The sequence below is a fragment of the Spermophilus citellus genome, assembly GCF_964194105.1.
Source record: "Spermophilus citellus genome assembly, chromosome: 3".
In the NCBI taxonomy this organism is placed as follows: domain Eukaryota; kingdom Metazoa; phylum Chordata; class Mammalia; order Rodentia; family Sciuridae; genus Spermophilus; species Spermophilus citellus.
The window spans coordinates 158,510,185-158,536,067 of record NC_138184.1 but is presented as its reverse complement, the minus strand read 5'-3'; the positions used below and the strand labels follow the sequence as shown (position 1 = coordinate 158,536,067).

Genomic DNA, 25,883 nt, shown 5'->3' with positions numbered 1-25,883 from the left:
AGGCCCATCCCAGAGCTTCTGATGCTGTCATGTGGACTGGAACCTCATAATTTGCATTTTTTATGAGTTCCCCAGGGATGCTGGTGCTGCAGGTCTGGGAACCACATTTTGGAAACTACCACTAGAGGTCAAGATACATGATTGATCCTACAGACCCACTTACCAATGATAACAAACACTAGATTGTTTAGCTATATTAGCTACTCAACTCAGTAATTTAATTCATGTTTAATAATTATTTATAATCATTCTAGTTAAAAGAGGGAGTTAATCTTGATTTATGCCTAATAATTGAAGTATTGCAGAAATGTCTTTAAGCTTGAGAGAAAAGGACAAAATAAAGTTTTAAACAATTCAATTTTTAATTCAATCAGTCTTGAATAAAACTTTCCTTAGTGAAATAACAAATTGTTTCTTCTCAGTTGTAGCCTGCCTCTTGCTGAAAAGACTTTTGAGAAGAGGCTACTTCCCTACTCAGGAATAGGTCTCACTTGTAATAGATCCCTATTCAGGCTGTTTATGAGAATAGAAGCTTCAAAGGCTGAAGAGATTGTTGACCATCTTCTCTGACTCTTCGTATTAGAATGGAGGAAAGTAATCAGATTTATCCTCAAAGTCAACTATTATGATATTTGGCTCCTCCTAATGCCCATACTTACCTTTAACCACTTCATAACTTAAGATGAAAGTGATTCACATTAAAATGTCTATACCCTTTAACCTAGAAATTCTAATATTTTCTAATCTTTAATCTCAAGAAAAATATCTTTATAATAACAAGAAATGTATACAACCTAAATGTCTAATGTGGATAATTGCTAAAATAAATTAACTTCCAAAGTTAGAATACTAAAGATTTTGTCAGTAATTTTATAGAAAGATATTTAATGGTGTAGAAAGTTCTTGTTGGCATATTAAGTGGAGGAAAACAGTAAGTAACCCAAAATATTTTTTTGTATTTTTAAAATAAAAAACACATGTTGAGATACACATGAAGAAAAATCATGCTAATAATGCTTATTTCTGATTGATGGGATAGAAGATGGGTAGTTTTTTCCCTTCATTTTGCTTAAAAGTTCCACTGTGAATTGTATATTCATTTTTGTGTTCAGAAATTTTTGTATTAAAATGCTATTTAGGCTCAGTCAAAATAGTTTAATAAGAATTTTAATCAAAGTATATTACATCAGTCAAACAAGAAGTACAGAGGTGCCTGGCACATTTAGCACATACCTATAATCCCAGCTACTCAGAAGGCCGAGGCAGAGGGATTGCAAGTTTGACATCAGCCTCAGCAACTTAACAAATTAAAAGGGCTGTGAATGTGGTTCAGTGTGTAGAGTGCCTGAGATTTAATCCCCAGTCCCAAAAAACAAAAAAGTGCAGAGAATAATTGAGAGCTATTTTTTTTTTATTTTGAAAAAGAGGAAAAGGTGAAAGTCCCACATCAGTGCTATACCTGATGCTCATACCTCCTCCCCAAGGTAGATCACAGAAACTTTATTCTTCCTCCACCTTTTTTCTTTTTTAAAAAAATATTTATTTTTTAGTTGTAGTTGGACACAATACCTTTATTTCACTTATTTATTTATTTATTTATTTATTTATTTGGGGGGGTTTCATTCACTTTATTATTTTTGTATTAAAACCCTATGTTGTAGCCACAGCTGGAGCCTGGGTCCTCTGTACAGAGACTCTGGTGTGGGTTTTCACAAGATGGTCAGTGAATTCCTGATAAGGAGACTTGGTGAACACAGTCTCTTTCCAGAGATCAGGGGTCAAATAGCTGTATGTCTTGGAGATGGCATCAAAGGTGGCCTTGGCAAAATTGCCCAAGATGGCAGTGCAGCCCCTGGCAGAAGTGTAGCAATCATCAATACCAGCCATCATCAGTAGCTTCTTGGGTACAGGAGCTGAGACGATGCCAGTACCTCTGGGGGCAGGGATGAGCGGTACCAGCACAGAACCACAACGTCCTGTCACCTTGCAAGGGACAGTGTGAGGCTTGCCAATCTTGTTCCCCCAATAGCCTCTCCGCACAGGAACGATGGAGAGCTTGGCCAGGATGATGGCCCCTCGGATAGCAGTTGCTACCTCCTTGGAGCATTTTACTCCCAGTCCAACGTGACCGTTGTAGTCCCCAATAGCTACAAATGCCTTGAATCTGGTCCGCTGGCCAGCACGAGTCTGTTTCTGTACAGGCATGATCTTCAAAACCTCATCCTTGAGTGATGCCCCCAAGAAAAAGTCAATGATCTCAGAGTCCTTGATGGGCAAAGAGAAGAGATAGATCTCCTCCAGGGACTTGATCTTCATGTCCTTGACCAGGCGGCCCAGCTTGATGACCGGGATCCACTCCTTGTCTTCGGCCTTGCCTCCACGAGCCCCGCGGCCACGGTCCCGGCCCCGTCCACGGCCTCGCAGGAGGCCTCGGAGACCGCTGCCAAAGCCTCCGCGGAAGCCGCCCCGGCCACCCATTCCGGGGCCCCGGGACCTCCCGCTGCACCGGCGTCATCCGCCATTTGGTGTTTTTCCAGAGAAGCAGCAGCTCACTTATTTATTTTTATGTAGTGCTGAGGACCGAACCCAGGGTCTTGCCCATGCGAGGTGAGCGCTCCACTGCTGACCCACAACCCCAGCCCCCCCACATCTTTTTTCTTAGAAGTGGCTATAAAGAAATAATCTGACTTTCCCTTGCCTGATAAGAGGTCATAAGAACTCCGTCATTCCAGAGGAATGTTGCCCCAAACCCTGGAGGAGTTCTATTAGAATTACATCAGACCATTTTTTGCCCTTTCATATTTTGACATATTTCATATTCTTCATTCCTATTGATGTTTTCATAAAAACCCAAAAGCATCTGGACATGGTGCTGCATGTCTGTATATCCAGTTACTCCAGAGACTGAGGCAGGAGGATTACAAGTTTGAGGCCAGCCTGGGCAACTTTGTGAGACCCTGTCTAAAATAAAAAATTTAAAGGGCTGAGGACATAAGGGTTGTAGAATGCCCCTGGTTCAATCCACAGTACTGCCAAAGGGGAGGGGGAAAAAAGGAGCAAAGTCTAGTAGCTTCTGGATAGCTAAACATGTGGTGGCTCTTGGGGAGTGGCATGCCCTAACAAGGACATACCACATACCTTGCCCTGTGCATTTCTTCTTCCATGTCCTTTATAACATGCTTTATAATGAACTTGCAAATGTTTCCTTGAGTTTCATAAGCCACTCAAACAAGTGAAAAGAGCCCAAAGAAAAGGTTATAAGAACCACAGTTTATAACCATTCACCCAAAAGCACAAGTAAAACAACCTGAGCTTTGTGACTGGCATCTGAAGGGCATTCTTGGTACTGAGCCCTCAACCTCTGGGATCTGATACTATCTCCAGGTAGATGATGTCAGAACTGAATTGGACTAGGAAACACCTACCTGGTATCCACTGCAGAACTGATTGCTTTCTTGCTGGTGATTGTGGTGTGAGAATAAAGAGAAAAACAACAATTTTTGTTGTTGTTGTTGTTGTTTTTCTGACACACAAAGATAGGGAGGTTAAAGAAAGAAGCTTCTGGAGGCAGATATTGCTCTCTCTGCTTGTTTATCTTTAAGAAGGACAATAGAAGCTGTGAGTAGTCTTGTCATCTTAATGTAGCTTTGCTCCCTCTGTTTACTTTTTAAATCTTAAGATTGCTGCATAGTTGCTGCCTGGCCAGTGGGTCACTAATAATTGTCCGGGATTATCATAAGATATAAAATCACAAACCCAAAATGAAGACTTTTTTTTGCACAACGAGGTAAAAGCCATGACAGCTTTTGAAATTTCAGATAAGCTATCTGAAGACCTTACCAGTATATCATAACAATAAACTGACATTTGAAAATAATTATAAAATTTAGCTGTGTGAAACATTGACAATGTTATTGAAAGCTCTAAAATTTTATTTTAGTCCTAAAACAAGTGCTTCACCAAAGGCTAACAGGGTTGATGTAGTATTTTTCCCACATTTTCAAGGTATCCTTGGCTATTAATAGTTCTAGGTATTCTCTCACAGCATTATTGTCATATAAATGTTAAATTTTAAAGAAATCATTCTTTAAAATTCTGAATAATCCCTGAATGTAATATATATATATATATATATATATATATATATGTGTGTGTGTGTGTGTGTGTGTGTGTGTGTGTGTGTGTAATCTTCTTTGATAAATGTAGGAATTATTTCTTTGATATTCATAAACTTTCTGCTCTTCATTCTTTTATGAAGTGTCGTTTATTCATCTCCGTGGTTTTTACTGAACAGTGAGGTCCCAAGTCATTTTAACAGTGTCTTCTCCCTGGTTGTGAATCACTGGTTTAAACACAGCTGAAAGGACAACTGGCAGTGAAATCAAGAGCAAAGTACTTTCTGTTCTGAAAAATTATTTGACTACTACTTTGCCTCTTACTAAATTTTTAAATACATTGGATATATTGAATAAAATTATTGATCCCTTATGTTATTTTATACAATCCAAATAACTTTCTTTACATTTTTTTTGTTTTTGTTTTTGTTTTTGGTGGCTATATCCATATTCAATGTTCAGTAGAGGGCTGGGATATGGGAAACTTAATACCTGTTGATGCTACTGTCACCTTTATCAGTTGTAAGCCGTTAACATTTCCCTATAACTTTAACTTTAGGATCCCCTGAAAATAAACACATTCTGTTTGAAAGGTCTTTATGTTTTAAATGCTTTAAGCTTCATAGACTCAAGTTGAATATAAGAAGAGGCTGGGGAATAAAGAAATGAGAAAAGACAATGAACTGTGTTTTTAATAATTGTTAACATTCGATTCACTTTTGTAGACTCACTCTCTCATACACGCTCTCCCTCACTGCCCCTCTCTCTCTGATTATTGTCTTCTAAAAGTTCCCTTCATTTAATTGCCTTTTTAGTTCTTTTTTTCAATTAACATGTCTCTCAATTTAATGGCCATGAGAGGCTTGGAAGAGGACTGGGAAGTTTGAAACATCAAACCTGAGAGGCAAGAGGCATAGAGGGAAGCAAGGTTTTCTCCACTGTTGACATTTTCTCATTCCACAAATGGGACCTGAGCCCACTGCACTCTTCAAGTGGTGCAGGCTGCCCCAATGGAGACATTCCCCAAGACTTCCCTGAATGTTCCTAGAATGCTTCCTGAATTTTCAAGTAACAAGGACTCATCCTTTCTTTTCATAGGACCAACTAAGCCCTGTGTAAGGCTCATTCAAATAAGTCTGAAATATTTTGAATTTTTCATAGACCAGTAGACCAGTGGTGCTTTTTTTTTAAAGTATACCCAAAAGAGATTTTTTTTTCATTTTTATTTTTTTTTAAGAATCACATTTAGATCAAACTAACACATATAATACCAAAACCATGGATAGGTTACTGTTTTGCCAATACATATAATCTCTTCTTGCATTGTTTATTTTTATTTACTCTTGATTTATTATTACTGTGTATATTTTATATTAATATTTGATTAGGTTTCATTGATTACCTCTTAATAAATTCAAATAAATAGTCACTAGAGCATTTTATTTTAATGCAGATTTATCAAGGAGTTTCTTCGCTTTTAAAACTTTTCTCTTTGATATCATTGTGGTTTTCCATGAATCAACACCCCAAATCTTGCAGACTGGAAATCTCAAGTGAGAATTTTATTATCTTTCTCCATTTAGTATTTTTATCTCACTGCATGGCAGTTGTATATCGGGCATGGGAGAGAATCATTTTAATCATTCCACTGAAGTCAATTATAAAGCATATTTCTGATTATTTTGCAGGAAAGAACTAGAACTGCCTCAGAAAGGGATAAAACCTCCATGTTGACTAGGTTGTAACTTGATGCAACAATGGTTAACTAGTCATTTGGCATAGCGGGCACTGGCATATGAAGAATGCTTATTGTTAACACTTCCCTAAGGAGGATGTCTCTATAAAATAAAACTTTTGAGTTATAGCTTTCTGTTTCTAACATGGGGTAATCCTCATTCCCTCCTCCCAGCTTCTCTTAAGATCAAAGCTTTGTGGAAATCTAGAATCTAAGCTGTATTATCAGAAGTGGCCAGTAGGTGCCCTCACCTGTCCCATTGTATTCTACCAAAAAATGCTTGGGTATATACAGATGCTTCTGTTCCAATACCATATATGTATTCCTGAAAAACTTTGCATTTTACAAAGTCACACAATAAAAATAACAGAGCTTGTCGGTGGAATAGGGTTAGAGACAGATTACTTGAATCCAGTGGAACTTTCTAAGCAGAACAATCATAATAAGTGTAACATGGTAAATTCAGTAATGCATTTGCATCCAGAATCATAGAAAAATTGATTCTTCTCATTTTCTTTCAAACTTGGTCTTGGGAGGCATGTGCTTTTAATGAAGATCAGTTTCATCAAAATTAACCCAGCATATATAGATCTCTATCATTTAGGTGTTTGGGAATTTTTTGTTGGTGATGGTTGGTTGATTGGTTGGTGAGATTAAACCCAGGGAATGCTTCACCACTGAGCTACAGCCCCAGCCCAGCCCAGCCCTTTTTTATTTTTTATTTATTTTATTACTTTATTTTGAGAAAGGGTCTCGCTAAGTTGCTAAGACCCTCAAACTTGCAGTCCTCCTGCCTTAGCATCCTGAGGTCTGGCATTATAGGTGTGTACCACCACACCTGGCCAATTAGATATTTTTTTGAAAAAACAAGAGAAAATACCTTTGCAGGTTTCTATGTCTGCATTCTCTGCTTCCTTAAATAGCTTACTAGTGAGAAAGATAGCAGTTCTTGAAGTCCAACTTGCTTTAAGGAAGGACTTACCTAGGATTTTCCTAAAAAATAGGAGTTTTGTTAAAGATATTTTTCATGTGTTGCTCAGGCTTTCTTTTAATAATGAGAAATTTGCCCCTGGGTACTTTGATTGTGCTATTAAAAATAATAATAATACATGTGAACCAATATAACTTTTATGTTCCACTAACATTTATTCTTTAGTTTATCAAATGAATATGAGCTAACTCACATTAAAAGAACATATATTGTATCAATAAAGACTGTAATTTTGTTATATGTTGCAGTCTATTTTTCTAGTCAATTTACTATCTACAAAATATAATTTTTTCATCATCAAATATTCTTTCTTCTAAAACCTATGGAGAACGTGATATTTTCCCCAAAAGTGGATACTGTTTTTTCACTCTTACCCCACAACATGTTTTATCTTTTTATACTTATACTAATTTATGAAGTTGTAGAATTGATCATAACAGGTTTCATTAGAACAGTGGTTTGTGGATTCACATGAAACATGTCTTGGCAATCATAGAGAAAATTACATAAGAATCTTTGTTTAAAAAAAAAAATCAGCATTTTTTTTTAAAGCTCCTGAGTTGATTATATGTACTGTCACAGTTGAGAGCCACTGCCAGAAAAATAAAAATAACTAAAGATATTTATTAGGGTGTAATTTCTTTTTTTTTTTCAAATTAAGAAAGGTTTTATTTTTCCTGACAAAATAAATAGCATTAACACACATACAAATGCCAGAGAAAGAGTTCACTGGATTTTATAAAAGAGAAAACCACACACAGGTTTCAACTAGCAATCAGAACCACTGCAGAATGACCACTGCTTGTGGTGACATAAGTACAACATGTGCTTGTCTAAGAAGTTGTTTTGTGTTTGTATCTATGTGGAAATGCATGACAAAAGTGAAGCAATGCAATGTGAAATGGCAGGTAGTCAAACTTTAAGCCCCTTTTCTCCACTCTAATGTGCTCTCATTCTGCTTTTGAGAATTAAAGTAATTGGTAGGTCATTTTACAAAGAACTTTAATATCAAAGACTTCTTCCAAAAATCTAAAATAGACTCAAGGTCATGAGGAAAGTTATACAGGATAGTGGGGGGTTGTGTTCTCAAAAGCCAGATTTCACACAATGGCAGGCACTAAATCTAGTCACGTGTGCTTGCAGTAGAACAGAAGACACTGAAGTTAATAGAGGCTGGTCTTTTTCATGATGGTAGGAACTCCTGCTCATTGACCTCTCCATCTCCATCTGGATCAGCTTCATCAATCATTTCCTGTAGCTCCTCATCAGTCAGGTTCTCACCCAACTCTTTGGCCACGCGCTTCAGATTCTTGAATGATATCTTTCCAGCATCATCATCATCGAAGAGCTTGAAAGCTTTCAGGATTTCTTCTTTGGTATCTTTCTCAGACATTTTCTGAGTCATCACAGTCAAAAAGTCACTGAAATTCATTTTTCCCGTCCCTTCTTTGTCAATTTCACTTATCATTTTCTTGATTTCTTCTTTCTTAGGTTCAAAGCCCAGGGCTCTCATTGCCACCTTTAGTTCCTTAACATCTATGGTCCCAGTTCCATCAGCATCAAAGAGATCAAAAGCTTCCTGAATTTCTTGCTTCTGCTCTTCAGTAAGCTCTGGCTTAGGACTCATCCTTTTTCGCTGGGCACTTGATGCCATATTTGCCTTCTTAAAATTGGAGGCCATTGCAAAAGAACTCCTCTGTTGGTTGTTACAGCAACGGCGTACACTCAGATTAGGTGCCCGCTGTTCCCACCGTCCCGCGCGCGCGCTGTAATTTCTAGTATAGTTGCATTTAGGCATTTCAGTGAACCCAGTGCTAATCAGGTTAAGTGTGGCAAAATTCAGTACTTATTATTTGAGTAATTTGCAGTGTGTTTCATTTAGCCTACTGAACTACATATTCTTTTAGAGATTAGATTTACAATATTTTTAAATTTATTTTTGTAATTGTGATGTCAAACATAAGAAATTTAATACTATGTCTGATATGGTAGGATTAAATCTGTTGTCTTGTTTTATTATCCAGCATTATTCTACTCCCTCATCTTTCTTCTTAGAAGTCAAGTGGTTTTTCTGATATGGTCAGATAGTTGTAAAAGATTATTATCAAGACAATAGCATTTTTTATGATATCAGACTTGTAGATTAAAGATCTCCATTTATCATGGAGATAGGATTTATGGTACTAAGCTTATAGATTAGAATATCTCCATGTAAGATACTAAACTTCACCAAATACAGAGTATTGTCAATATGAATAAGTTAGAGAATTATTTTTTTAATGTCTAAACATGACTAAATCTCAGGTGTTTAAGAAGCTTTTAATGACTCCTCACTATATGTTTTTATAAAGACAGTCAAAATCCTAATAGGTTCAAGTAAAACATGAATAAAAAGGACTTGTTAAATGCCTTAACCTAAGGCCAAAACACTTGTACTAGCAGTCTGATCTGTGACTAAAACTGAGGAAATGAGTCCTGTGATTTGGTGTCTTTCTTACTGTGTTACAGGGCTCCGGACTTTCGGAAAACTGAGGCAGCACAAAGCATCCCCTTCAAACCACAATTCTTGCAATCAAGTCAGATTTCAGACATGTCTTTTTCAGAGTAACAGGCAATGAGTTTATTGAAGGGGTAGGAAAAGGAAAAGGAGACTCTCTGAAGTGAGAAAGTGAATCCTCTCAAAGAGGAGAGGGACATCTTCTATTTCCTTCCAGTTTTATTGAGAATCCCAGAGAAGTTTTCAGAGAGTCCTGCCCAAGTCCACCTCTTGACTTTTAACTGACAGCAAGATGACTTTCAAGTCCCCACTGTCAGGACAACTCTAGGTCATTTTGGTCTATACTAACCTATTTTAATTGGATTCTTAACCATAAATTCTTACAGATTTTATAGTTAGGAGGAATTATCCTTATCTCCCTGAGTTTCAGGATCTGGTCTGTTAAAAGAATCACAAAAGTCTCCCCTTTCAGGGTAACATGGGTTCCTCTTCTTGACAGTATTGGGGGCCTGCATTTCTCCTGCAGATAACAGCTAGTTTACTGCGAAACATGATAGATCCTGTCCACTTAAACCAGATAGGGCTGCAGGTAAATTGCTTCTAGGAAAAGGAAGCATGTGGGGGTTAGCATACTGGGTCCATTTTATAGAATTATTCCCTTAACCTCATGTTGGTACCACTCGAATCTTTCTCCCCTTGTCATCTGAATATAGGCTTTACTCTCCTTTGGTGCTTCTGACATTTTAGTTGGGTGACATGTGTTGAGGAACATGACCAGCCTCCCTTGGGAAAAGATGTAGATTCCTTGAAGGTAGTCCAGCTCAATCCTTAGTACCTAGCATAGCCTTTTGTCTGAAAATGGGCAGGAAGGGAGCATTTCTTTGTAGGAAAACAAAATTATGGTAATACAATAAATATCAGCTAAGACTTTACCTAACTTTTATCCTCAAATCTTCCAAAGCCATGCTATGACAAAGCTGCTTTATTGCTGAGAAGGCTTTTATAAGGTCTTTTTATTTCAGCAATTAAAATCCTTAAGATAGGGCTGGGCTGTGCCTCAGTGGTAGAGCACTTGCCTAGCATGTGTAAGCACTGGGTTCAATTCTCAGCACCACATATAAATAAATTAATAAAGCTCCATCAACAATTTAATTTTTTAAAAAATCCTGTAAGATATAATCTCAGCTAACTTATCCAGTGCTGAATATTACAATACTATCATAATCAAACTCCACTGTCTTATTTATAGTCTGTCCTCTAAAGAAGTTAGACTAAATTAGTAATTGCTAACTTGAACATCTCAACAACATATCAAAAAAGAATTGGCACAGATTTCCTTAATTTTAGGTATTGGTATGATATTTGCTATTTAAGATGGCCAAAATGTTTGCCAAAAGAGTAGAGAATATATTTTATGATTTTTGTCTAAATTAATAATCCTTTCAACATAGATAGTGACTTGCCTTGACTTTCTTCTACATTATTCATATGTTTAGGACATAAACCAAAGAAAGAAGTGTATTTGTTGAGTCGTCATCAAAACAGTACTTTTCACTGAGTAGAAAGGCAAATTATAATTTTTTCAAGGAACTTGTTGATATGAGGTGTGTGTGTGTGTGTGTGTGTGTGTGTGTGTGTCTTGTTTGAGAAATTCACATGTTCCAACCTATGTAGATACACTATGAAATTTCCACTGGGTACTGATTATTTATAAAGCATGAGGCACGTCAGTTACCAATCAGATCTTTCTGAGTCAGAATTTACCTTCCCTTCCTTTCTTTTTCTCTAGAGGAATAAATGACAGCAGTTACAAGTCACCTTGTGGCCCCATTCTTCACAGAGAGCCTTTTGTTGGTCCTTGTCTTTCATTACACTGACCCTCATTAGGATCACCAGTATTGATGGCACTAAGGTATTCTGGTTAAATTTACCATTAACTAATATCCAGATTTTGCCGCAGTCTGGCTGGGCACAATTCACAAGGCACTTGTCAAGCAGGACCGAACTTTATTTTTAGCACCCACACTGCTCCTCAGGAGCTCTCTAGGAATTCCCCAAGAGCCCAACCGCCACCTCCAGCACTTCCAGGGAGCACCTCAACGGGCACTCTTCCCACTCTTGAGGCCGATTGGCTGGGTCATGTGGGCGGAGCCAAAGGAGTCCCACAATGAGCAGCTCAGTGGTCTGAAGGGCAGGGAAACAGCCCAATGAGCATCACCAAAGAGGAGCCAATCAGCTGGAACTTTGCTGGGGCGCTGTGAGCCAATCAGCTAGAAGTTTGCTGGGGCCACTTTGGCTGTGGCTCTCAACATCATTTTAATGACTTTTTTATTTCAAGCTTTACAACATAAAAATCATTCTGCATTCTACTGGAGAAAGAGATAAATTGAGGATTTAGTTCCCATTTGTATCCATTACTTCTTTTTTTAATATATAATTTTTATTGTTGGTTGTTCAAAACATTACATAGTTCTTGACATATCATATTTCACACATTTGATTCAAGTGGGTTATGAACTCCCATTTTTACCCCGTATACAGATTGCAGAATCACCTAAAATGAAATATATATCCAACCTTGAATTCTGCTTAAAGCCCCAGCATTCCTATTCCTGGCCTTATCAAAATAATCACTCATAGTAGTCCTAACTTAAAAGTACTGAAGTATCTTTAAAAAATTTAGAGTAGGAGCAGTAGAGGAATATCTTTGATACAAAAGAGTATTTAATGTAATGATATAGAGTATGGGCCTTCATCCTTCATTTTCTTTTAGAATCTAAATCTTTCATTGGCAATAAGAATCAAAGAAAATATTTCTAGAGAATTAAATATATTTAACCAGGTATGTTTTAAAGCATATTTTTAACAATGTTGTCTGAATTAAATCTACAAATAAATCAACAATTATCATAATTAATAAGGAAGGCTTCATTTCTATCAATTTACTTTATCTTCCTAGGACTTACTTCCTTCTAAAATGTTCTGGACTTATAACATTTCAAATAGCTACCACTTCCATAATATTGTTAACTGTTGCATTATTAAAACAAACATGACTAATTTCTCTTCATAGTATGGATTAAGGTAAGAAGGTATCATGTATAAACCAGAAACATAGGTAATCTATAACCAAGAAATAAAACCAATGTACCATTTAGTTTCCCACTTTTTTTCAAAGTTGGCTGAGAAAGGAAATCGAATATAACATTTTCACCGTTAAGTTATTTTGAAGCTAAGTAATGCTGCACTGAAGAGGAGCAGCAGCCAAAATTTGGAGTTCTGCGTTGCTTTGTTAGTCTAATAAGGGAAAGGAGCTTGATCACTGTGGTCTAAGTAGTCAGCCACGCAATCCACTTGTAATGTGAATGGGAAATCAAGCCATTTCTACAAGATGGTCAGCTTCTATATTAAGTGGTTTGCTTCTGAGCCCATTTTTTCAATAGCACCTAAGTTCATTGAAAGTTTTCTAAACAAAAAGAATAAATCCATTTCCCAGCTCATTTGGGGAAAATTCAATGGATGGACAGTGCTTTGTGGATGTACAAGAACGAAATATAGGTATTTCTAGAAAGGTTGGATGTGTCAACACCTTCAGTGTTATAGTAGGATCGTTGTCACATGTTGTCATACAGCATCTGACTCATATTTGCTATTGTTAACACTTGCATATAAACTGAATAAACCTGCATTATAAACTGTCACATAATAAAAGATGGCACATTGTTTCACAACCAAAACAGTTTCCTGTATAGAAAAAGAATGTGAAAAGGAAAATCTATGGGGAGCAAAAGAGTTCTCTTTCCAGCTTCTATATGGAAAAGAATATTGCCTTTTCTAAGTACATCTTTAGCACAGACAGATATAGTAATGTAACCCTGTTATAGTCTTCCCCGAATATATATCACCATAGATAAGGACCTTTTCCTTTTTTTAGTAAGTTATAGAAAATCAATTATAGCAAGTTTTAGTAGTAAATTGCTATTTATATAAAGATAATGTTTTACTTCCAAAAACAATAGTTTGTTTAAAGAGTTAACTTTAATGTTAACAATTATTATATCAGGCATTGTGATAACCAGATTTTAAAAACTACAGAGTGGTTTATTTGTAGTTACTGTATCATTATACCTTATATAATTATTGCATATTTTGTCTTCAGGCTGGTCTCTTGCTCTGGATGCAAAGTGAAATATTTTAGGCCCTACTGTAGGACTGTGATTATTTTAGTAAATTATTTAGTGGCTTGAAATCCTAACATAAGGACACTGTTCACTTAACATCATAAATAAAAATGGTAGGAAAAATGATAGTATGTAATATATAGAAATAGGAAGGGCTGGAGGTGTAGTGATAGAGGGCTTGCCTGGCATGTGTGAGGCCCTGAGTTCATTCTCCGGCACTACCAAGAAAAAAGAAATAGGAGTCATCATTTTTAAACTTTTTTGATGTCCCCAGAACCCCTTAAGAATCTATTCAGTCAAAAGACTTTCTTTCCACAAAATTCCATCTACACATAATGTTTAATACAGTTTCACATTGAAATCCACAAACTCAGAGTTTATTAATTGCCTAAATGGCCTAACATAGTTGTAGTCACATGTGACTAAATTAGTTAAAATTAAATAAAATTGAATTTCAGCTCCCCACTTTCATTGTTCACATTTTAAGGGCTTAGAAGTCACATGTGGCTAATGGTTACCATTATCAGAGCAGATACAGAACACTTTCTTTGTCACTGAAGGTTCTATTGGACAACACTAGATTAGATGCTTGTAAAGTTTCCTTTCAGGAATCTTACCATTATGTGTATTTATGTATATGTATTTTTTGTAAAGCTGCATCATTTGAAAAATCCAGAGCATATAACATATGTTCTAAGAAAGTCCTTCTAGACATAGAATACAAATGTGTTGCTAAAACATAAGTATAATGACTATAACTAAGACAGCTAGCTAACCTCAACTAGGCCTTCAGTGCTGTTTTTATCTTGTATGGCACTTAAGTTCTCCTCAATGGTAATTCTAAAAATTTTCCACATTTATTTTAGCCCTGGTCATTAGAAAGAGTGGAGCCTCCTTACCTGATGCTGAGAAAATAGAGGCTATCATTTTAGATTCCTTCAGTTTTCCTTCTCTATCAAAAATACTGTTTATTCCTTTATGTTTCTTATGATGTGCTACAGAAATAGCAAGATGATCAAGGAGATGCAAAGTTTTTGAATTTCACCAATGTAATTAGCACTAAATGTAAATATAGTTGGAAAGCGGGCTTATTCTTTTTTAGAATCCTAGGCTCTGTCATGTGATTTTATTCTTTACATCTGTATTGGAACCCTGGAATATGTGTTTTTGATTAATCCATAGGAATTTATTGTATACCTGAGAGCACATGATAGCCAACTCTCTCCGTCCTTAAATATATAGTCATACTCATTAGTAGTTATAATAGGAAGTAACCTTGTATTGAGCTTGTGTGCTTGGCACCCTGTCCTTTATGTTAATTTCTTCATTTAATCCTATGACAATTCTTCCAAGGGGGTATTACAATTAATCCATTTTATATTGTGAAAGCAGTGTAAGTAAGAGAGGTTTAAGTAACTTGATCATGCTTAGTTAATAGGAGTCAATGGACCATGATTCCTTTCATCTTGACTTAATTCACTTGGCTCTTTCCTTTTTTTTTTTTCCTTAAATTGTGATTTAAAAACACATGATGTGAAATCACCCCCTTAACAAATTTTTAAATGTACAGTAGTGTTAACTATATGTACATTGCTATACAGCAGATTACCAGAAATTTTCATGTTGTGTAATGGAAATTTTTTACCCACTGAACAACAACTACCTGTTTACCCCTCTTCTCTGCCTCTGGCAACCACCATTCTACTTTCTGCTTGAATAATCTTTACTACTTTAGATACCACATGTAAGTATAATCGTGTAATATTTACTCTTCTGTTACTAGTTTATTTTACTTATCATCTTGCCCTCAAATTTCATCCACATCATGGAATATGACAGGATTTCCTCCTTTTTTTAAGACTGAATGAACAATATTCATTATATTTATATGTCATATTTTATTTATTCATTCATTTGTTTTCACCTCTTAGTTTTTGTGAATAATGCTTAATTAGGAATGCAAATATGTCTTTGAGACCTCATCTTCGCTTATTTTGGATAAATAAGCAGAAATGAGATAACTGGATCATATGATAATTCTATTTTTAATATTTCTGCACATCTTTACTTACATTTATTATTTTTATTATTTTTTTCGGGGTTTATTAGCAGGTGTAAGATGGTATCTTATTGTAGTTTTGATTTCTTTTTCCTTAATTAATGATGTTGAGCATCTCTTCATATTACAAATATGGGTGGGTATTTGTATATTTTCCTTGGAGAAAGTCTATTTAGTTGTTTGCCTAATTTTTAATCTGCTTATTTGTTGTTTTGTAATTGAGTTGTAGGAGTTTCTTATAGATGTTCACTATTCATCCCTTGTCATTGATTCTGTTCAGTGCAAATGGGATTTCAGAGCACAGCACTTGAGTTCCTATTGTCAGTTTTGCTCAAAACAGCAGGAGATTTGAATGGTACATTTCCATGGCCACCACACCTACTGAATCAGGATCTATGTCTTAAACAAAATCACCAGGTGACTCATGGACACATTAAACTTTGAGAAGCATTGTCCTAGAGTAATAATTAGATATTTTAAGGATACTTCCCTAGAGTCAGTAAAACTGTCAATAATCAGCATAGGATCACCTCAAAAACCCAACTTCCTTGGGATGATATTTTTTTTATAGTTCATTTGAATAATTTACTATTCAAAGTAAGAACTAGAGTAGATTATTTTATTTGCAACATATATGTGAAGTCGTTTGGGGGCCAAAGCAGAATATCTAAGATACTTTGCTTGTTTATTGAAAGGAGCTAGATGTAGCTTACTTCTTTCTACCTTTTATGGTTCCAGGTCCCTGAAGCAAAGTATTATGTCTTTCTGCATCCATTATTTTTTTTTTACCATGAAGTAAAATGTAAATATAATATTCACAACAGCTGGAAATTACAATCTGTCAGGCAAATGTAAGTGAATTATATTTACTGGCCCAAAACTTAGTGTTTTAGGGACACTCTTTAGGACAGATTAGAATTTCCTCAATCTAAAGGAAGGTCTTGAAATCAGAGTTTTGTTGTTCCTGTTGTTGTTGTTGTTGTTGTTGTTTTGCAGTTCTGGGGATCAAAGTATGTAGCAAGTACTTTACTACTGGGCTACATCCCCAGTGTGAATTTGGTATTTTTTAAAAAGCTCTTCAGTGTACAAAACCCAGATCCAATCCATAGCACAAAAAAATAAAGAAAGAAATTCTCTGGATGATGAAACTCAAACAGATTTGGAAACACTGCTTTATACTAAAATATATTTTCAGCTGGGCAAGGTGTTGCACACCTATAATCCTAGCAGCTTGGGAGGCTGAGGCAGGAGAATCGTGAGTTTAAAGCCAGCCTCAGCAATAAGTGAAGCACTAAGCAACTCAGTGAAACCCTGTCTCTAAATTTAAAAAAAATAGGGCTGGGGATGTGGCTTAGTGGTCGAGTGCCCCTGAATAGTTCAATCCCCAGTACCTAAGGGGATATATTTTTTCTTTTTTCCAGGATTCAATTCTATTCCATATAAACATCCTCTGATGAAGTGGGTGTAACTTACTCTGTATCCCAAATGACACTTGTTTCTTTTTTACTGGAATATCTTTACATGAAGAGTAAAGAATGGAATTTAAAAATTCCTAATAAAATGTAACATACCTATTACACTCAATAATATTTTTTATTATCTTTGAATTTGATATAACTGTGCATTATTATTGTTTAATTTCTGATGGGCCTGTTCTACCAAGGCCCACAGCACTAAAGATCTAGCTATGAATATAAGAGGACTACCTTTAATGCCAAACAGAGAAAGTTCTCCTAAAGACAGGCACAGATGTTTCCCAAAATAGGACTTTCCTAGAAACTAAGTTAACATTAGAACTCTAGTTGAAAGTACTTCTGGTCCATTATTCATTCTTTCCTGTCTTCATTTAACAAACATATGTTAAATGCCAGGTTTGTTCCAGCAGCCCCTGTAGTCTACACAAGACATGAAAATAAATAAGTCACTTACATTGAGTTCACAGACTAGCACAGTGGCAGAAATATGTGTAAGTAATTGATTTCTGCAGAGATATTTGCTTTTATTGGGCCTAGAGAGATGGAGTAGGCCAGTCCCAGAGGAGAACCTAGAAAAGCAGAACCCGGCAAACAAAGAGGATGGTACAAATACATCACATCAGACACCAGTCTCTGCTCCTGTTGTCTACCACCCATAGGGGAATATTTTACTTCTGAGCAGATCAATTCAACACATCCCAAACATACTCATTATTACCCTTCTCTCCCATAAAACTAAATCTGCTTCTCTACATTTAATCCTGGATTGCTGACTGGCAGTCTCATGTGTACCAGAAACATGGGAGGCTCCCTGTTCTCCTATTCCTTCCCTCCCAGTGGGGAATTAGTAATCAAGAACTATCAGTTTAATATCTGTCCCTACTGATATGTAATACACCTATAAAATTCTATGATAGTACTTTACACTGGTAGAATATGACAACAAAAGACTTAAATAGTTTAATATCATAGACTACAGGCTTCTAGATCTGTAGAGGGGACCACATGATCATTTGGGAAGTTTTAGAATCAGAATTCAGGTAGAATTCCAGCTCAGGCCCTGAGTAGCATGTAACTATAAGAAAATTACTTCATTTCTCAGTCTCAGTTTCTACAATGATAAAGGGGGATGATGATAGCATTGACCTGTCTTTTTATAAGGTTGTAGTTGTCTGGATTCAATGATACAAGGCACATACCTGCACATAGGACGAGCATAGCATGTGCAGAGTAATATTACTCAATATGTGCAACTGCTGTTATTATTGGTGTTACTGTTATCATTATTATAGGTGAGGGGCTCTGGCTTAGAATGAGCTTTTGCCCTTAATTGAGTTATTCCTGGTGATTAGAGAAAAGCAGAAAGAAGTTCAATCAAGGGACTAAGGCAGTTGACAGATGGAGTTCTGGGTACCCCTCACCCCTACTTCAGCTAAAGCAATTTAGGTTTCGTCTATTGACAGACTGGACTTCTGTGTTAGGTTCTTTTTAAAGAAGAATTCTTTTTTTGGTTGCTGGGATCAAAAACACAGGGCCTTGTGTGAGCGGAATACACAGTATAGCACTGAGCTATGCCCTTACCCTAAAGAAGGAGGCTTTAAACCACTATTTTTTAGTCTTGCTTCAAAAATTCCAATTTTTTCCCTTCTGACCACTGCTAATATTGCTGATTCACTCTTAAACATCCACAACAGTCTCCCTACTGGTCTCTACATCTTGAAATTTACCTTTTCCAGTTTGTTCTCCTCATATGTGTTTAAAACATAGACGTGGCTCTACTTCTTATAAGAAAAGATCTAAATTCCTTGGTGTTATCCATAGGTTAAAAGTGCTAACACTTAACACTACTTGGATTCCGATTTTTTTTTCTCTCTCCACTTTATAGCTATCTAGCACAGACCACTGAGATTCTCAGTGCCTCTCAGTTCCCTCATTTGTAAAATACAGATCAAATTGAAATCTTCTTCATTAGGGTTATGGTGAGAGGTAATTAAGTTAATAGATACATGTAAATTACTTAACAATGCCAGACACAAAATAAACAATGATGGGTCATGGTGGGCATAAGATGTTCATTCAGTGTACTTGCAAGTAAATAAAGACTACGGGGGCTCACCTTACCTTCCAAGGATTATCAATCTGAGGGCAAGAAAGGGGAACAAATAGATAAACATTATATGATTAGAGCTATTATAATTTTGAGCAAGGTGCTAATGGTTAGAGAGAGGAGAAAACAAATCTGTTGTCTAAAAATGTTCTATTAAAACTTCTATTTTCAGGAAAACATAGTCACTCAAGTTCCCAAATACAACTTAATACTACCAAACCACAACTTTATCATACATGAAATCTGCATATTCGTGATTTTGTTTCTCTATGCCTTTGACAAGAAAGGTGGTTCTAGTATACTTGAACATTTCAGTCCATTTTCCTAAGAATAATTTTTAAAAAGGAAAACTGGTCATTACACATTCAAAAGGGAAGAAAAATGAAACACAGAATAGCAGAGTTTGCAGTAAAGCCTTGGGAAAAAGTAAAAACAATGATAAAGATGAACTGTACTCCAGTGATTATTTTGAAAAACATGGGCTACTGGGATTTGTTCAAGAAGTGCTAGTGGAGGTGGTATCGGGGAGACTGCAGGACATTGGCAGAATGCATATAAATTCAGAGTAGTTCTAAATATATATAAAATCAAAACAGCATTGAAAGTACTTATTTAAGAAGAAAGGTAAAGAAATACTTTTGGTATGGGAGCAGAAAAATGTAGTATTTGAGTTTAGTCTGAACTTAACTATGTTTATGCCACTTACCTACATTATTACTTTAGGAAAGTATTTATCTTTTTTACTCTCAGTTCTGGAACATGGGATTAGAGTAACACTGCCAAATAAAATAGGATTAATTGAGAAAATGCCCTAAAGCACTTTGTTGGTAATTTACAAATAGCAAGAACTCAACAAACATTAGTTCCTGGGCTGGGGTTGTGGCTCAGTGGTAGAGCACTCACCTAGCACAGGTGAGGCCCTGGGTTCGATCCCCAGCACCACACTAAATAAATAAATAAAGATATTGTATCCAACTACAACTAAAACATAAATATTAAAAAAAAAAACATTAGTTCAAACAACTGGTCAGCCCTTCTCATCCTACGGAGGTAAATGCCTCCCGAGCCTTCATAAGTAGTGGCCACAGGTTTGAAACGGGGCTTGGGAGGGACAGTAAGGACCCACCCGTTGCATTGGTCGCCCGGCAGAGGGAAACGAACTGTCGCCATTTGCAAGAGACACCACTATGGCAGAGAATTGACGTCACCAGACTGCGGCGGAGGAGATAACTGCATTGAAACCTGCAGCTACAGGTGTGTGATGCCCTAGCCTTCCCTCTCCACACATCGGGGAAACCTTAAGGGCCCCTCCCAGCTCTCCCGTAAGGGCCCCTCCCAGCTCTCCCGTGAGTGCTACAGCCAGCCCAAGGGAATCAGAGGTGGTGCAGGTCCTCGCGGCGCAGGACTGCCGCTCCCACCAGAGCTGACTGCTGAGGTCTCTTGCACCAGCCACGGGGAAGTGGCTACTGGAGGTCAAGTAAAATCCGCTGAGGATTCTCAGCCCCAAGCTCTACAAACTTAGGGTCTGAGGGAATGGCAAACAGGGAGAGTGTGCCCAGTCGTCCATGAAAACAGGGCTCCCGGGTGCAGCAGACCTGGTGTGTAGCCAGTATTGTGGTGAGCGTGCGGCACCCGTGAGAGGGGCCTGGCTAGAGGAAAAGTGGGGAAGTGACTAGACACAAGAGGAGGCCCTAGGCACTCAGGATTGGAGACTCGCCCAGTCTGGGAGGAGGAGCTGCTGCACAGTGATTGGTTCCTGCGTATTGACAGGAGAAACTTGACCTGGTGGGCACAGCGCCACCAACTGGAAGAGAAATTAATCAAACTCTAAGACGGCATTTATTCGGTTTTTTTTTTTTTCTCTTTTTTTTGATTTGGGTTTTTCTTTCATTTTCATTTTTCTTCTTTGTTGTTTTATTAATTTTTTTACAAAATATTTTTCTAAATTTTTTTTCTTCTAATTTTAATTTTAATTTTTTTTAATTATTATTATTTTTTTAATTTTTTTCTTTTTTTAGTTCCTATTTTTTCTTCTTTAGTCTTTTCATTTTTCTTATCCCCCTTTCCTTGAATTCTACCTGCCTACTCTCATTCTCTTTAGCGACTTCTTTCCTTCCCTTCTAATACCTTTCCTCCCAAGCATCAAATTAATTTATAGGAGTAAACAGTAACTCAGCAGTCAAACAGAACAAGAAGTAACATGAGCAGCTTCAAAAAGCAAGGAAGAAAAGGAGTACAAACAATGCAGGACAGCCTAAATATTCAGGAGGACCTAGAGTCATCAGAAAAATGGTCATATAAAGAACTCAAGGAACACCTTAGACAGATGGAATGGAACCTTAAAGAGGATACGAGACAGCAAATTCAAGCAGCGAAAGAACACATTGAGAATGAATTTCATAAACAGATAAAAGAAGAAGTTAAGCATCTTTATCAGGAGATAGAGATTATAAAAAATAATCAAACAATAATTCTAGAAATGAAGGAAACGATAAACCAAATTAAAAACTCAATTGAGAGTATCACTAACAGAGTGGAGCAAGTAGAAGCCAGAATGTCAGATAATGAAGACAAAATATATCATCTTGAAAAGAGTCTAGCCAACTCAGAAAGGCTGGTAAAAAATCATGAGAAAAACATCCAAGAGTTATGGGATAACATAAAAAAACCAAACTTACGAGTCATCGGGATAGAAGAAGGTACAGAGATTCAAACCAAGGGAATGAGTAACCTGCTGAATGAAATAATTACAGAAAACTTTCCAGAAATAAAAAAGGAAACAGATATACAAATTGAAGATGCATACAGGACACCGAGCACACAAAATCACAGTAGACCAACGCCAAGACACATTGTTATGAAGATATCCAATATACAGAACAAAGAGAAAATATTAAAAGCTACAAGAGAAAAGAGACAGATTACATTCAGGGGTAAACCAATAAGGTTAACAACGGATTTTTCATCACAGACACTGAAAGCAAGAAGGTCATGGAACAATGTATTTCAAACATTGAAAGACAATGGATGCCAACCAAGAATTCTGTATCCAGCAAAATTACGCTTCAGGTATGACAACGAAATAAAAATCTTTCATGATAAACAAAAGTTAAAAGAATTTGCAGCCAGAAAACCAGCATTGCAAAGCGTCTTGAGCAAAACTCTACACGAGGAAGAAATGAAAAACAATAACCAAAACCATCAGTGGGAAGTGTCTCAGTAAAGACAGAGGGCGAGGGGAAAGATAATCATGGAGAAACAAACTAAATTTTTTAAAAAAAGGATAAACAATCAAACATGGATGGAAGTTCAAACCATATATCAATAGTAACTCTGAATGTTAATGGCTTAAACTCTCCAATAAAGCGACATAGGCTGGTATCATGGATTAAAAAAACAAATCCAACAATATGCTGCCTCCAGGAGACACATCTGATTGGAAAAGACATACACAGGCTGAAGGTGAAAGGATGGGAAAAAATATACCACGCACACGGTCCTCGTAAGCAAGCAGGGGTGGCCATCCTCATATCGAATAAAATCGACTTCAAGACTAAGTTAATCAAAAGGGACAAAGAAGGTCATTATATACTGTTAAAAGGAACTATTCACCAACAAGACATAACAATTATCAATATTTACGCACCAAATAATGGTGCTGCAACATTCATAAAACAAATTCTCCTCAAGTTCAAGAATCAAATAGACGACAACACAATAATTATGGGTGACTTCAACACACATCTCTCACCATTGGACAGATCCTCCAAACAGAAGCTGAATAAAGAAACTATAGAACTCAATATCACAATCAATAAACTAGACTTAACTGACATATATAGAATATATCAACCATCATCAAATGGATATACTTTTTTCTCAGCAGCACATGGATCCTTCTCAAAAATAGACCATATATTATGCCATAGGGCAACCCTCAGTAAATATAAAGGGGTGGAGATAATACCATGCATTTTATCTGATCATAATGGAATGAAACTGGAAATCAATGATAAAAGAAGGAAGGAAAAATCCTACATCACATGGAAAATGAACAATACGTTACTGAATGATCAATGGGTTACAGAAGACATAAAGGAGGAAATCAAAAAATTCTTAGAGATAAATGAAAATACAGACACAACATATCGGAATCTATGGGACACAATGAAAGCAGTTTTAAGAGGAAAATTCATCGCCTGGTGGTCATTCCTCAAAAAAAGAAAAAAACCAACAAATAAATGAGCTCACACTTCATCTCAAAGCCCTAGAAAAGGAAGAGCAAAACAACAGCAAATGTAGCAGAAGGCAAGAAATAATTAAAATCAGAGCGGAAATCAATGAAATAGACAAAAGAAACTATTGAAAAAATTAACAAAACTAAAAGTTGGTTCTTCGAAAAAATAAATAAGATCGACAGACCTTTAGCCATGCTAACGAAGAGAAGAAGAGAGAGAACTCAAATTACTAACATACGGGATGAAAAAGGCAATATCACAACAGATGCTACAGAAATACAGAAGACAATTAGAAATTATTTTGAAAACCTATATTCCAATAAAATAGAAGATAGTGAAGACATCGATAAATTTCTTAAGTCATATGATTTGCCCAGACTGAGTCAGGAGGATACACACAATCTGAACAGACCAATATCAATGGATGAAATTGAAGAAGCCATCAAAAGACTACCAACCAAAAAAAGCCCAGGACCGGATGGGTATACAGCGGAGTTTTACAAAACCTTTAAAGAAGAATTAATACCAATACTTTTCAAGTTATTTCAGGAAATAGAAAAAGAGGGAGCTCTTCCAAATTCATTCTATGAGGCCAACATCACCCTGATTCCGAAACCAGACAAAGACACCTCAAAGAAAGAAAACTACAGACCAATATCTCTAATGAACCTAGATGCAAAAATCCTCAATAAAATTCTGGCGAATCGAATACAAAACCACATCAAAAAAATTGTGCACCATGATCAAGTAGGATTCATCCCTGGGATGCAAGGATGGTTCAACATACGGAAATCAATAAATGTTATTCACCACATCAATAGACTTGAAGATAAGAACCATATGATCATCTCGATAGATGCAGAGAAAGCATTCGACGAAGTACAGCATCCCTTTATGTTCAAAACATTAGAAAAACTAGGGATAACAGGAACTTACCTTGACATTGTAAAAGCTATCTATGCTAAGCCTCAGGCTAGCATCATTCTGAATGGACAAAAGTTGAAGGCATTCCCTCTGAAATCTGGAACAAGACAGGGATGCCCTCTATCTCCACTTCTATTCAATATAGTTCTCGAAACACTGGCCAGAGCAATTAGACAGACGAAAGAAATTAAAGGCATAAAAATAGGAAAAGAAGAACTTAAATTATCACTATTTGCAGATGACATGATTCTATACCTAGAAGACCCAAAAGGGTCTACAAAGAAACTACTAGAACTAATAAATGAATTCAGCAAAGTGGCAGGATATAAAATCAACACGCATAAATCAAAGGCATTTCTGTATATCAGCGACAAAACTTCTGAAATGGAAATGAGGAAAAACACTCTATTCACAATATCCTCAAAAAAAAAATAAAATACTTGGGAATCAACCTAACAAAAGAGGTGAAAGATTTATACAATGAAAACTACAGAACCCTAAAGAGAGAAGTAGAAGAAGATCTTAGAATATGGAAAAATATACCCGTTCATGGATAGGCAGAACTAACATCATCAAAATGGCGATATTACCAAAAGTTCTCTATAGATTTAATGCAATGCCAATCAAAATCCCAACGGCATTTCTTGTAGAAATAGATAAAGCAATCATGAAATTTATATGGAAAAATAAAAGACCCAGAATAGCAAAAGCAATTCTAAGCAGGAAGTGTGAATCAGGCGGTATAGCGATACCAGATTTCAAACTATATTACAGAGCAATAGTGACAAAAACAGCATGGTACTGGTACCAAAACAGGCGGGTGGACCAATGGTATAGAATAGAGGACACAGAGACTAATCCACAAAGTTACAACTATCTTATATTTGATAAAGGAGCTAAAAGCATGCAATGGAGGAAGGATACCATCTTCAACAAATGGTGTTGGGAAAACTGGAAATCCATATGCAACAAAATGAAACTGAATCCCTTTCTCTCGCCATGCACAAAAGTTAACTCAAAATGGAACAAGGAGCTTGATATCAAATCAGAAACTCTGCGTCTGATAGAAGAAAAAGTTGGCTCCGATCTACAGATTGTGGGTTCGGGCTCCAAATTCCTTAATAGGACACCCATAGCACAAGAGTTAACAACTAGAATCAACAAATGGGACTTAATTAAACTTAAAAGTTTTTTCTCAGGAAAAGAAACAATAAGAGAGGTAAATAGGGAGCCTACATCCTGGGAACAAATTTTTACTCCTCACACTTCAGATAGAGCCCTAATATCCAGAGTATACAAAGAACTCAAAAAATTAGACAATAAGATAACAAATAACCCAATCAACAAATGGGCCAAGGACCTGAACAGACACTTCTCATAGGAGGACATACAATCAATCAACAAGTACATGAAAAAATGCTCTCCATCTCTAGCAGTCCGAGAAATGCAAATCAAAACCACCCTAAGATACCATCTCACTCCAGTAAGATTGGCAGCCACTATGAAGTCAAACAACAACAAGTGCTGGCGAGGATGTGGAGAAAAGGGTACACTTGTACAT

At 36.5% G+C, this 25,883-nt stretch overlaps 3 protein-coding genes across 3 annotated transcripts in view; 1 reads left to right on the top strand and 2 right to left on the bottom strand.

Annotated features, from left to right (window-relative positions):
• Positions 1-25,883, top strand: part of ZNF277 (zinc finger protein 277) — a 136,632-nt gene that overhangs the window by 47,548 nt on the left and 63,201 nt on the right. The gene's annotated exons all lie outside the window — the stretch shown is intronic.
• LOC308644809 (small ribosomal subunit protein uS5-like) lies at positions 1,621-2,522 on the bottom strand (the record flags this gene model as incomplete). The annotated part of the gene is given in 2 exon segments (XM_081286500.1): positions 1,621-2,489; positions 2,492-2,522. Coding segments are annotated over 2 exon segments (870 nt in total). The 3' UTR covers positions 1,621-1,650.
• Positions 7,493-8,601, bottom strand: LOC308643545 (centrin-2-like). Its single transcript, XM_081283370.1, has one exon. The coding sequence runs from the start codon at positions 8,520-8,522 to the stop codon at positions 8,025-8,027; it is 498 nt and encodes a 165-aa protein (XP_081139496.1). The 5' UTR covers positions 8,523-8,601; the 3' UTR covers positions 7,493-8,024.